At 31.1% G+C, this 15,535-nt stretch overlaps 1 protein-coding gene across 1 annotated transcript; it reads left to right on the forward strand.

Annotated features, from left to right (window-relative positions):
- Window positions 1-11,983: 11,983 nt before the first annotated feature.
- LOC112723121 (probable polygalacturonase) lies at window positions 11,984-14,795 on the forward strand. Its single transcript, XM_025774362.3, has 6 exons — window positions 11,984-12,385; window positions 12,837-13,154; window positions 13,246-13,366; window positions 13,457-13,631; window positions 13,727-13,797; window positions 13,880-14,795. Exons 1-6 carry the CDS (start codon window positions 12,380-12,382, stop codon window positions 14,566-14,568), a joined length of 1,380 nt encoding a protein of 459 aa, XP_025630147.1. The 5' UTR covers window positions 11,984-12,379; the 3' UTR covers window positions 14,569-14,795.
- The last annotated feature ends 740 nt before the right edge of the window (window positions 14,796-15,535 follow it).

A 15,535-nucleotide genomic window follows, 5' to 3' on the forward strand; every position in this document is an offset into this window, starting at 1 on the left:
TCCTAACGATTTGATCAGAGTCTCGTGCTGATAACGTGTTGTAAAATAAATAAAAGATATATAAAATAAAGATGTATAAATAGAAGACTCTATTATTAATATAATTAGCTCAATAATTGTTATATATATATAATAATATTATATGTTGTATTGTGTATATATATACAAAGATAAGGAAAAGTATTAAAAATAAAGAGAGAGAGATTTGCATTTGATACTATCTCAATATAATAAAGATGGTTAATATTGCTATTAATATTATATGTAAAGAGTAATAGAAAATAGAGTTTAAAATACTTATAAAATAAAATAGGAGAAAGAATTGTAGTAGAAATATAAAGAGAATAGTATTTGATTGTAGCATAAAGAGGGAATAGATTTCTTATTACTTGCTTCTGTGTAAGAAAGAAAAGAGAGAGTATTTTTATTTCTTGTTATGTGTAAAGCCTCGTACCATACCCCCTATTTATACATGCATGAGGTCTTGATTTTCAACACATATTTAATATTCATTCTCTCTTTGAAAATATGAGTCTTGCATGGGAATGGGCATCCACGTTGCTCATTCTTATCACAACAAATTTTATCTTTTTTTCTCCTTCTAAAGTTATGTTTTTATATTAATCTCCTTTAAAAAATTATTCTGGATCCATCCATTACAAAAAATTTAATTATTCATTCAGCAATAATTTTTTAAAATTATATTTAAAAAGAGAAGCCTATTATTCATAGAAAAAAAATACCTCTAACTATATTAAATATAAAAAAATTAATCACTAAATTAATTATTCATATAAAATATATATTAGAATATAAAATATATATTAAAAATATATTAAACTATAAATATATATTTACATAAAAATACATAATAATTAATTTAATAATTATATTTTTATATGCGGATAATATTTTTATATTTCAATTAATACTAACTAATACTTATTTTTTTTATTAAAAATATTGCCGTCTTATAATATCCTCTTAAAATAATTTCTAAAGTTTTCGTTTCCATATGCCTCTCTTAGTGACAAACATGTATGGTAGAGAATGTGCATGATAAGGCTATAAGCTAGTTTACGTTTTTTTTTATATAAATAAATATCACAAATAAATTATTTTTTAAAATACACATGAAAAAAATTGGTTCTAAAAATGCGCATGACCACTTTAGAAGGGGTGTATGCGAATTGAATTTACACTCCAATTTAAGTATAGTGACCACGAAATAGGACTGACAGGAGCAGGTTGAAAAGCTGCCCCATCAATCTGCTGTTGGCATCCACGAAATGAAGGCACATCACTACTGGCGTACACGAATTGGGCGACTTCAAGGGCAGCGTCAACGAAGTGGATCCAATTTGTTGGCGGCGGCCACAAAATGAACATTTCGTTTTCGGAGGCCATGAAGTGGGTGGTCAAGGTTGCCAATTTTTAGAAATCACCAGTACCTGTACGAGACATGCATTGATTGTGCTGGATGGCAAATGACACTTGGAAAGGGACCTGGGACACATATAAAAGGGTGAAAGGGAGGGGACCGTATGCATTCGGTTGAAAGGGAAAGGGGGTTTTAAAAAAAAAGTGGTGGTGGTAAAGAAAATTTGTGCTGTGGTTTTAATATTTTGTGTTGTGTTTGGAAAAAAAATTAACATGAGTAGGGATGGGGTTAATGTGAAAGAGAACCTTAATCGGTTGGACGAGTTTCATATTGCGACACATTTTCTTTTTTTCACCATTTCGATATTCATGAGAATAAAATTCTTCAGCTCTTGCAACGATGTCTGTGGCGGAATCATTATCCAAAGTGGATCGTCACAAACAACCGTAATACCTTTTTTCGTACGAAAAAATTTTTCATTAGGGTATAAGATTACATATACGTTTTCGGAAGCCAAACACACAGCAAAACAAAACCAAAACCCACAATATTTTAGAGAGAAAAAAAGTAAAGAGGTTGAGAGATATTTCGGAGTTGGAAGAGAGCGCAGGAGAATGGCTCCTACCGTGAATGGTGCACAAACGTTTATATAGACAAATTAGGAACGAACTCTGTAGGCGATACACCTGAAGTGCACCATTTCACATGTAGTACCATTGACTTGGACTCCAATTCATGGATGTCTCACCGGAGTTGGCCATTTCACTGGCGCCAGCCACAAAATGGTCTCCCCTCTCATTTTGTGGGCGCCGAGCCAGAAATGGCTCCCTGCTCCTGTCAGTCCCATTTCATGGCCGCCACACCTGAATTGGAGTGTAAATCCAATTCGCATGCGCCCCCTAAAGTAGTCCTGCGCATTTTTTGAACCATTTCTCTTCGTGCGTATTTTGGAAAATAACCTATTTGTGATATTTATTTATATAAAAAAGCCCTAGTTTACCCTCACTGTTAGGGTGTATTCTTGATCTTGTTTGCTCATATTGGGAAAAGTAGTATAAGTATTGCGTCCTTATCTTTTTTAAATCATTGAAATCAGTGAGAAATTTCAAAATCAAATGCATTTTAATTCGCTAAATGCGTAAAATATATGAAAAATAAATATATTATTTTATTTAAAAAATTATCTTTATTTTATGATACATGATTTGATGATGGAAGATGCTCCCATAAAGATGCGTAAAACGTCTTTTTGTAAAGACACTTATATGTCATATTATTATTGGACGTATTGATGAACCGGTTATTTTTGAATTTCTTAACAAATTAGAATAAAATTGATTTTTTTATAACAATAACAATAAACCCAATTGTTATCATATCCGGTCGAACCGACCAATTTACATAACCTATTGGATCATTTTTTAAAAAAAATAAAAATTAGGGATATATTTATCTTTTTATCAAAAAATTTAAATATGATTCAGTTTAAATTGTGTAAATCGCACGGATCAAATCGGGTCTAATAATTATAATGCGGATAATTGGATTTATTATTGTTGCTATAATAAACCGTTTTTGTTCTGATTTATTAAAAAATAAATTATTAACCGATTTAATAAAAATGTCCAATAATATCATAGCACATGTAAACGTCTTTGAAAAAAGACATTTTTAGTATTTTTATCGAAGTGGTCTCCTTCAAGAATACTGTATGTATAAGTATTTTCAATAAATAAGTCTAACTAAATTAGTATAAGTTCAACAAATAAAAAATACATGCATTTATCTTTAGTTCTTTGTTTTCATCTTTTTTTAATACAAAAATTTTGATACAAAACACATAATTTGCACGTAACACATAAAATTTTGCACATAATACATAAATTTATATGAATATAGTAAAAAAATTTCGTACATAACACAAAAATTATTGATACAACCAGGAAATTCTTTCTATTGTGTACTAATTTTTTGTATTGTACAACAAAATTTTTGTGTTATGTGTCAAAATTTATGTGTTCAGTATCTTACTAAACATTTTTGTTGATAATTGGTCTTATAAGCTCGATAAAAAAGTAGCAGTGGACAAAACTTCCCTAAGACAAAGTCAGGTCAATAATTTATGTTTTTTCAGAAAGCTAACGCCAAAGGCAAAGTCAATTTTCCTGGTCCTCCTAACCAAACTTTTGTTTACTGAGGCACAAGTAACCACTACGAGAGTCATAAACCTTTGACGTTACACTAGACCAAAACCATCTTACCCCTGAACCTTGCACATCCGGATTATAGGAAAGAATGTTACCTTGCAAAAACTGGTTTAGAGGAGAATAGATATTTAAAGGTACCACTATCCAGATAACCAAAGATCCAATATTCGAAGATCCAAATCATAAATGTATAATCCATCTCATGACAAAACTACCCCTCTTTTATCCAATTAGAAAACCAACACTTTTGGTTCAGATCTTCGATGTACCAAACAAAGCAATCCTTCAAGAAATTCAAAGTTTTGCATATGCTCTTCCAAATGTAAGAGTCCCGTGTCTCGAGACCGACTGAAATAGTCTCCGAGAAAAGAACAATATTTTTCTACCAACACTTAAATCATAACTTGTTTGGATGATAAAAAAAATTGCCAAACTACTTTTCCAAGAAGAGCAACATCAGCACAAAACGGATTTTGAATCCTCAAACCTCCAAACTTCTTAAGAGTGACCAATACCTTCCAACTAACTAGATACATGCCTCTACCATCAGCTTGACCTTTCCAAAGAAAGCTCTGCATCATAGATTCTATCTTATTGGATATCCCTTTAGGAAAAAAAGATACTTGCATGCAGTAAGAAGAAATCATGGCCATTACTGAATTGATTAAACATAGTCTTCCTGCCTTGTTAAGTAATCTCCATTTTCAGCTGGTCATCCTTTCCCGAATCTTGTCCAGAACATCATTGAACGTTGTTCGCGTCACCCGAGAGTGACTAAGGATAACTCCTAAATACTTGCCCAAATTTTGGACGAATCTGATAGATGACACCCCAATAAAAATCTCTTTCCTTGTCACTGAGACATTTTTGGAGTATAATGCTTTAGATTTCGCCATATTAACCTTCATCCCAGAGGCTCTGTAGAATTTATCCAAAGCAACCATCACATTTTGAACTTGGCGTTTTTCAGCTTTACAAAAAAGAAGCAAATCATTGGCGAACATTAAATGAAAAATTCTTGGACCTCCTCTAGAAACAACAACCGGCTTCCACAAGCCCATATCAACTTGATGATTAATAAAGTAAGACAACCTCTTCATACACAACACAAACAGATATGGTAACATCGGGTTTTCTTGCCTGAATTTCTGGCTAGGAGTGATTGATTGTAAGGATAGGAAAGCCAAAACTCACAAGGGTATGTTTCAGAAACCTCCAATCAATTCTGTCATAGGCTTTTTCCAGATCAATCTTAAAGACTAGGGTACTTTTCTTGGACTTCATCTTCTTCATGAAGTGAAAAATCTCTTACACAATAATAATGTTGTCAGGGGTTTTCCTTCTTGGAATAAAACCTCCTTGAAAGGGCCCAACAATGTTTGTAAGATGAGGTCAAATTCTATCAACCAGGACATTTGTTATAACTTTGTAAACCACATTACAAAGACTGATAGGCCTGAAATCCTTCATGGAAATCGGGGCTTTTACCTTCAGAATAAGAATAAGGAGAGTTTCCATCATTCTCGAATCAATTTCCATACCAGAGAATGCTTGACTAACCATAGTCCAAACATCAAAACCAATAATCTCTCAATATTCCTTGAAGAAGAAAGCTTGAAACTCATTAGGATCCGGTGCCTTAAAAAATGCATACTAAAAATAACCGACTTAACTTCCTCCAATGTAACTGGCGCTGTAAAGTTACAACAAGCGTCCTCATTCAGGAAGGAAGGGTCACTTCATTAAGACATCCCAAATTCGCATTCTCCGATTAGCCGAATAAACTTTTTAAAAAATGACTCAGCTTTCCTACAAAGGATATTCGGATCCATTTTCCATACCCCATCCTAGAGAAAGAAACCATGAATTTTGTTATACTTCCTTCGTACCAGAGTCTAAACATGAAAGAAATTGATATTTCTATCCCTGAATTTTACCCACTACTGCTCTTTGAATTTCTGAAACCATAGAAGTTTCTCTTGCATAAGAGTGTTATTGTAATCATCAATCAACTATCGCTCTTTTTGTGGTAAAGAAGAATCTTCCATCACTTCCAGCCGCTTCTGTAGAAAATTAATTTGGAACTCCAACTCACTTTTTCTAATGAAAATATTGCCGAACACTTTAGAATTAAACTTTAGAGAGTTCTTCTGCACTTCTGAAAGCTTGCCATGTACCTCTTTATAGCCAGACTGCCACGATTGGTTCACAATATCTCTGTACTCCAGATGGGTAGCCCAAGCTACAATAAACCGAAAAGGTCTATTTTTTTTTTGGCTGGGGCCGACCTTTTCAGCGAACTAGGATAGGACAATGATCAGACTGAAGTCTACTTAGTATTTTCATATATGCCTCTGGAAATAGAGATAACTATCCACTATTGATATAAATTCGGTCAAGCTTTTTTATCATCTCAACATAATTTTTCACCCTTCTGTACCAAAAAATCGTCTTCCGATAGTTTTTAAATTAAACAGGTTGCTTTCCCCTAATGAGGTAGCAAACCGATCTGCGCGTCAACTCGAAAAAAGACAACCCTTACATTCATGAGAGAAGAGAACTTCATGAAAATAACCAAGAATTATCCATGGCCCACGAAAAGACAAGGACTGGATCACAAGATAATCCCACAGAAGAACTCTGGTATTAAAATGAGGACTATTATAAATATCATTACACATTCAAATCACATTATTTAACTGAACTTCCACTGTAATACACTGATCAAAAGCATCTACCCACTTGCAGCAAGCATCCGACATTGTAGAAAGGAACCATATACTCCCTTTATGCCTTGTTGCCTCCAATGTACCAATAGAATGATAATCAAGCCTTTTTCATAACAGTTTTAAGTGTTGAAAAGGACAATAAATTTCAACCACAATAAAAAAAAGACATAGTTAAATTTTCTAACAAGCTCTTTGTAATTTACCTGAACAAACTTATTAGATGCACTCCTAATGTTCCAAAATATTATATTTAAACTATCCATAATATAAAGATAGAATACTAGAACAACAGTGAATATAAAATTGGTTCACCAACCTTAAGATGATGCTTGAATCACGAGACAGCTTCCCTCACACGTTATTACCGTTGATCTCTCATGGGAGGCCCCCTCATCCTTGCATTCCCATGTTGCATCATTTGACGGCAAGACTTCCATCCCCGGTGGTACTACCATTGAAGCAACCTTCGCGGAAGCATCTCCCACCGTGCTTCCATTCTTCTCTGTCAGCTAGCTTTGCAAGGACGGTAGTCTTGGCCATTTTCGGAGGGAGGAGCAGCAGGGTTGCGCTGGGGTCTGGTGAGAAGATAGCATCGCAGACGCATCTCCATTCTTCACACGCAACCCACGCTACTAGAACATGGTTCGAGATCCGACCCTGGATCGTGAAAAAGCGGACCCATCAACATGAGGAGCATGCCATGTGAGCCTTGCTTTCCTATCTAAACCTTTACTTGAGTGTTCCCTTTCTTGGGTCTTAAAATTTGCTTTTGGCCCATCTTATATTTCTCCTTCCTTAGTACTTGTTCTCAGCCTACTTCTTTATTTCTACATGTATCTAGAAGATCAAAGCCACCTTTGATGTGTCGGGACGTCTGAAACTTATGTGAAAGAGTTGTGTAACTGTAGTTCTTGTCCAAGACTTTGATCGCTAAGGCATATTTATAAGGTCCTGCCAAGCTGAGTTTCGCCTCTTTTATGAAGCTAACACACGGAGGTTGGGAATCACCTGCTTACCTACTACCGTCGTTATACCATCTCCAAAAAGAGATTCTACAAATGCAAAGGTCTTAGATTTTTTTTGCACTAATAACTTTATCTTTAAGAGAGACCTTTAAAGTCTTTAAAAAATTCTCCCAAAAAGAATTTTCTTTGATACTAGATGCACATCCAACCTCACTTTTCTCTTTATCTATTTTGACGATATGACCGTCATTTCTCGTGTTTTGCCGTTAAATTTTTGCTCTCATTTTCTTCGTCGATCTTTTTTATCTCTTTATGTATTTAATTATGTAACAAACTTATATATATACTTGTTAGTAGTGATAACTACATTAAAAAAAAATTATATTGTTAGTTTTTTAAAAAATAATCACTAACCTATATTTGTATAAAATATAAAATATCTAAATAAAACAATATATATACACGATGTATAATAACTCATTTAAATTAACCTTTTGTACATACTAAATACTTTTATAAACCCAAGGCAATTGACAAGTGTTTCAACTTTGAAGCATAAGGAGCTAGGCATTATATACGGTCCTCATTTTTATATTTCGGTAGTAATTATATTGTCAAGTGAAAAATAAAATAAAAAGATAAATTATAGAATGATGAGTATGATTGGACAGTGAATAGTTTAGAGTTTAGACTCAATTTTAATTTTATCTATGAGTTAAATTTTATAAATATTTTATTTTATTTTATCTGTGAATTTATAACATGTCAATTCTAATCCTATTTATCATCAATCTGCAGGTATATAATTCTACCCACAATTTATAAAAAATATAATGCTCAATGATTTAATGAGATTTTGAAGTTGTAATTAGTATTTACTAGTATTTTTATACGTAATATTATTACAGAAATATAAAAATCTTTTAAAATTACATCAGTTATATATTAGATTATGACATAAAAAATTTATAGCATTATTAAACTACATTTATAAAATGGTCGTAAGAGACAAAAGTCTCTGTCAACTAAAAAAATCAGGGTCTCTATAAATAAAAATAAAATTAAATAATAAAATTTTTAATTATTATTTTTATACGAAAGAGTTTAATTTTTTATTAATAATTAATTTTAAGATTCGTTATCTAAAATTTGAAAGAATTTAACGTGTATACTTTTATATTTGATTAGGTGTTAAGTTTGTTGTAAAAATAGAAATAATTAATTTTTATACTTGCTATTTAAAAATAATATTTTTTTGTTATATAAAAAATATAATTAGATATTAGCATAAAAAAATTTATATTGATAATTATAAAATTAATTTAAATTTATTTTTTTAAACAATTAAATTCTGATTCTAACTTTTAATCACAATATTAGTATTTTCTCTAAATTATATATAATAAATATTTAAAAGAAAAGAAGTGAAAATATATATTAAAAAGATAATCAGTAGAAATTTAAAATTAATAAAAAATATGCATATAATAATATTTTTTATTTAAATTATATTATGTTGTTAATTTTATTTTTTTTAGATTAGAAAGGTAGAGAAAAATAGAGAATAAGAGAAAAGAGAGAGAAAAATAAAGAAGAAAAATGAGAAAAGGAGTTTGTTAATTTCGGAAATTAAGAAAAAATTTTTATTTTAATTATAATAAAAAAATATCTAATGACACATTTTGATTTATCAAATTACTAATGTAAAATATGAATTATAAATTATATATAGAGTGGAAAGAATAGAGAGAAATAGAAAAAATGAGGGAGGTAGATAAAATAAAATAAAATGGATGTTTACTAATTTTGGAGGAAAATATTTTCTCTAAATTTTAATAAGAGAGTATCATGTGACACATTTTAGTCATTAAATTAGTTAGTAATATATAAATATAACATATAATATAACTATATTTCAATTTTAATATTTTAATTTTAATTTTAATTTAATTTAAATGTAATTAGAGAATGTCATGTTATATATTTTGATTATCAAATTTGTAATTAGTCATTAATAACGATATATAAGAGAGATAGAATGAATGAAGGAATAAAAGAGATAGAGAAAGGAAGAGAGAAGAGGTGAGAGCTCTTTAATTTTGGAAGAAAAAGTTTTTATTTCAATTGCAATGATAGAGTGACATATGATACACTTGATTGTAAAATTAGTAATATATAATAGATAGATATATCAATAAACAGATTTTGGGTTTTATATAAACAAAAGTGTTAAATTTTTAATCGAAAATATTAGCTGAATGATTAAAGTTTTTTATATATAAATGAGAGAGAGAGAGAGAGAGAGAGAGAGAGAGAGAGAGAGAGAGAGAGAGAGAGAGAGAGAGAGAGAGAGAGAGAGAGATCTGAATTTTAATTTCTTTTTTTTCTTTTAAAAGCAAAACAATGCTATTTTAAAGGGGTATCTACTAAGCTAGAAATCCTTAAAAAAAATTGGCTGATTCGGTCAATTCTTAAGTTGATTTTCTATTAGGTGGTTCTTAACATCAATCGAATCAGTCAAATATCCAGTTCTCAGTAAATATTATCATTTTTTGTCAACATTTAGCTAGCAATAATCTGCACATATATTTATAAATATTTTGCACACAACAAAAATATAATTTGTACCTATATTTATCAGAGTTATGCACACATGAATCAATACAGTTTGCACCCAAATTTTTCAGAATTTGCACATATGAATTAATAAAATTTATTTGTTAAAGACAATTAAGTGTTTGTATTGGCTAAATAATAGCAAAAAATATTAAAAATTGCTGGTCCAAGAATTTCTATATATATATATATATATATTTAGTCCACACCCTATCTTACTCTCGCCGATCAACCAATTTCACATTCAATACTACCCGCAAATGGGTCAGATGACAATTTTATCCAGTCGGATTAGGTTGGATTATATATCTTCGAATAGGGTTGTTGCTGCCATCCTTATTGATGAAGATTGATGTGTATATTGATTAGGATTTTAGTTCGACACTCATCTCTAACACATTTTCTTATATAATATAACATATATAAGGTACAAGTTGGTCGAATAATATTAGGTCTCAACCCACACTTTATCCCATCGTGCAAATTAATTCGTTTTGCACTCAATTCTATCCGTAGCGGATTGGATTGACAACCTTATTTGATTGGATTGAGTCAAATTAAATATTTATGGATATAATTATTAATGTTTTATGATTGACAAGAATTGACGTGTATATCGATAAAGTATTAGTAATTTAATATATCAAAAAAGGTAAATTGATAACTTCTTCTAAATTTAAAATTTAATTCTTACAAAAATTACTAATTAAGATAGAGCATATTTGAGAGAATATTTAACAAGTATTTATTTCATTTCTTAATAATAAGAAGGGACAATACTTTCAAAAACCAAAAGGTAAAAGGAAAAAGTAGTAATTACACATATCTTACAAAATTAATTAGTCATTATTAGAGGTTAGCATATTTCAAAAAGAAAAAAAAAAAAAAAAGAAGTTGTGTATGATAATGATAAGAACAATAAGATATGACATATATCCTATATATACTGTTAATGAGGTGATTGACGGCACGCCAGGCTAGCATCTTGCCCCATGATTGGTGTGGGTCCCACTCTCCCAGTCTCCCTTCTCTTCTGTCCACCCCACCCCACATGCGCTTCTTCCCTTATATTATTATAATAAATAATAATTTGTGTTTTTTTTTATTAATTTTTTTATTTGTATCTTTTAATTTAACAGGCTAAAAAATTAATGAGTAAAGTATGTTTTTGTCTCCAACTTTTGGGTAAATTCTATTTGTATTTCTAACGTTTAAATCGTTTTATTTGTATCCCTAACGTTTGTAAAAGTAATTCAATGTTATCCTGCCATCAATTACACATCATGAGTACTTTAGTTTGAGTTTTAAAAATATATTCTTGAAGTTAGAATACAAATGTCTGGGATAGAATCGATGATTTACTTCGAAAAATAGCTCATCAAATGTTGAAACTAATTCTTACAACATTTACATAATTCACTTTTAGAAGGATATAATTGAATCTAAACACAAATAGTGGGTATAATATTAAAATCGAACACATTCAAGTGAGACCTAATTTGGAATGAATACATCCAAGCGAGAATAATTGAAAAATATAATCTGATTTGTTAATATAATTGATAGTAGGATAACATTGAGTCACTTTTATAAACGTTAAGGATACAAATAGGACGATTTAAACGTTAGATACACAAATAAGACTTACCCCAAACGTTCGGGATAAAAACGATACTTTACTCAAAATTAATTTATTGTTGATTGAAGTTTTATTTAAAAATTTGTTATTTACTAATAAATTATTACATCTTAATTCTTAAGTGGTCTCTTAAATTAATTGTATATACTAAAATAATTTTTAAAATTTTAATCATATTCATTAGATCCTATAAAATAAATTATATAAATCTTTAACGGCATAACAAGTGGCTTAACAGAAAAAAATGAACGAATTAACATAGTATATTTTTAATTTTTTATTTGTCTAAAAGAAGAAATTTTTACAATTAATATATTGCAAATTATTTTAATGCATGCAGTCAATATAAAACACTACTTTGACATTTAACTCAAATGTATTTATACGAAAATGTTATTGAAATATAAAAATTTTGTTCTTATATGATATTCTGCGTTTTTGACTTTATATATATGTATACATCTAACTGAATTTGGTATGTATTTATCAATGGAGATTTCTTACTCTGTATAGTCACAATTTCTTTTCCTCATTTGTATATTTTTTTTCACAGACATGCAAGGAAGAAAGAAATATAATCTGTCATGAAAATTTCTTACCATATCTACATAGATGTATGCGGGTACATTATTAATGCTTATAATATAATATAATAAATAAATAAAAATAAATATGCTCTAAATTGTCCTGTCTCTGCTTCTTGTTCTGCTGCTGCTGGTGTTGTTGCTGCTTCTTCTTCTTTTTCTTCTCTCTCTGCGCTCAAAGCTTATTTGTTATTTGTGTTGGTGCTTGGCCACTGTCTCTTCCTTTTGTCTCCTTTACTCCGCTTTGACCAACACAACATGCTAGTAAGTACGTTTCTATGCTTTCATTTATTTTGTTTTGTTTGTTTTGTATTCAGAATTGGTGTAGGATTTTTCCTCGTTTCAAGATTGAATCTTTGTTTGGATTGTTTAGGTAGAGTCAATGCATGTTTTGATTTCTTTTTTGTTTTTACATCAATATGAAACATCTAATTATACATGTCTTTGATTCTGTTTGGGTGTGTCCAATGGTAGTTGGTTGGTTCAGCTTCAATCAAAATCAATTTGATCCAATAAATTTGCAAACTTTATTTTTTCACTAGGCACTCTTTGATGTTCTTCTTTGCCTTGTAAATTTTGTTGAATCCCTTGATTCATATGGTTATGGATAAAGACATATATATGCATTGCCCTATGATTGTTGCCTTATTGGAGAAAATGAAAATTCTTAATCTAGGAGAAATTCAATGAATCTGTAATTGATATACTGTTTTAGGTGGCACTGGTGTTGCTGCTGGCATTGAGCAATGAAGTAAGAGTTAATGGTTATGGTGGTTCTGAGCAATGTGAATATAGTCAAGAACTAGCTCCAAGACCACACAGTGTCTCTATTTTGGAGTTTGGTGCTGTTGGGGATGGAAAGACACTGAATACCATTGCATTCCAGAATGCAATATTCTATCTCAAGTCATTCGCCGATAAGGGTGGCGCTCAGCTTTATGTACCGCCTGGACAATGGCTCACCGGAAGCTTCAACCTCACTAGCCATCTTACCCTCTTTCTAGAAAGAGGTGCTGTCATTATTGGATCTCAGGTATTTTTTCCCCTTTTGTGCTTCTTTGATTCCTCTATTTTCACTAACTTGTTAGAGATGACATGTTGCTATATGATTCATCTTTGTTTAGGATCCGTTTCATTGGGAAGTTATTGATCCTTTACCTTCTTATGGACGAGGAATCGAAGCTCCCGGCGGAAGATACCTTAGCTTGATAAATGGATACATGTTAAATGATGTGGTCATTACAGGTTTTTGTTTAGGATCTTTGTTTTCTTCTCAATTAATTGGTCTGTTTCTTTTCTCACTTAAGCTCTCATATATCTATGTTACATAATCAGGCAACAATGGCACCATAGATGGTGTTGGATCGATTTGGTGGCAATCCTTTACTTCTCATTCCTTGAACTATAGCCGACCTCATCTAATCGAATTAGTCGCATCTAACTCGGTGGTAGTTTCAAATATCACATTCCTGAATACCCCTGCATATGGCATCCACCCAGTTTATTGCAGGTAACATTTTATGCTCCTTCTAAAGCATTGAGTACATTGTTACTTACTGATCTGGTGTAATGTAATGTAATGTAATGTACTGTATTTTAATGCAGCAATGTACATATTCACAATATTTCAATATCAGCTCCTTCAGAATCCCCTTTCACTGTTGGCATAGTACCAGGTTTGAAACTTGTTATCATGCCTTAATCATGTGTTTCTTAATCAACTTGTCGTATAATGTGTTTTTCTATTTGTTTTTTCAGATTCTTCTGATAAAGTGTGTATAGAAGATTGTACAATTAGCATGGGGTTTGATGCAATTGCACTCAAAAGTGGCTGGGATGAGTATGGCATTGCCTATGGCAGGCCTACAAAAAATGTGCACATCAGAAGGGTGAATCTCCAATCTTCTTCCGGCTCTACTCTTGCGTTTGGCAGTGACATGTCCGGCGGCATTTCGAATGTCCTAGTGGAGCATGTTCATCTCTACAACTCAAAAACCGGCATTGTGTTCAGAACCACCAGGGGAAGAGGTGGTTACATGAAGGAGATAGTTATATCAGACATAGAAATGGAGAACATATACCGAGCGATCGCGGCCACAGGCCACTGTGGATCTCATCCTGATGACAAGTTTGATCCTAATGCTCTCCCACACTTGGATCAAATTATATTGAAGAACATGACTGGGACAAACATCACTATTGCTGGAACCTTTTCTGGACTAGAAGAATCTCCTTTTACTAACATATGCCTTTCAAATCTAAACTTCTCTCTCAATTCTATGTCTCCCTTTACATGGGAATGCTCAAATGTCTCTGGATTCTCTGAATCTGTTGTCCCAAAACCTTGTCTTGATCTTGAGACCCCTTCAGTTTCTTACACAGCATGTTCCTCCATGCTAAGCAATAGAGCAAAGGCAACAACACAAGCTTCATATTCTTCTGCTTGATGTCCATGAAAAAAAACAAAAGAGTGCCAAGACACATTCTTTCCAATAAGACGGTGGGGTTATTTGGTTCTTTCTTTTTCTTCTATTTTTTATCCTTAAATCTTCTCAATAAGACAAAATCTGAGAGAAAAAAAAAAATGAAACAACCAACATATTATTTGTACAGTTTAATTTATTTGATTCATAGTGTAATGAAATTTTGGTAGTTTATATAACTTCATTTGATAGTTTTCTTGTTACATTATATCACAGATTCTTCTAGATTTCTAGTCCATTTGTGATTACACTGCGAAAGAAAGTTAACTCCGAGCATCATATATTAAAACATGGTTATGAATGATAATTATATAACTTTCGAATGGTACATAGTTGTTGAGTACTTATAAATAAAACACAAGGAACTTGTACCTTATCCGAAAAAAAACACTATAAATAAAATAAAAAAGTCATAATCAAATAAAATAAAATGCTTTTTGTGACATTCTTTAACCTTTTTCCCCCTGCCAGTAGGTGTTTAGTCCCTATCATTTTAACGGAAAAATGTTCTTTTTTATTGAAAGTCAAAAGACATAAAAAAAAAAAAAAAAAACTAATAAGAAATAAACTCAGTAATCTACTAATCTTAGCTTTCTCTTTGGTGATCTTGTAATAAAACATAGGTTCAGAATACCAAAAAAAAAAAGGTTCAAAATGCTGTAATTTTATTTTAATTTTTACAATTTATTTTGGTAACTGTGATGGTTTTGGATTCTCATATTTTCTCTCAAATATTAATATTGAAGTAGAACATGAGACTATTCTAGAAAGTAAAACCACTTTTAAAAATCTTCAAAGCACCTAAGTTTAATTAAAACAAACAACTAATAGATACTTAAGGAGAATGGAGAAAACCATGTAATATTTCCTTTTGGGCTTGAAAACCCATCATCTTGGATCACAGATTGGGCCTTAAAGTAAGGCTTTAAAG

The sequence above is a fragment of the Arachis hypogaea genome, chromosome 11, assembly GCF_003086295.3.
Source record: "Arachis hypogaea cultivar Tifrunner chromosome 11, arahy.Tifrunner.gnm2.J5K5, whole genome shotgun sequence".
Classification (NCBI taxonomy): Eukaryota; Viridiplantae; Streptophyta; class Magnoliopsida; order Fabales; family Fabaceae; genus Arachis; species Arachis hypogaea.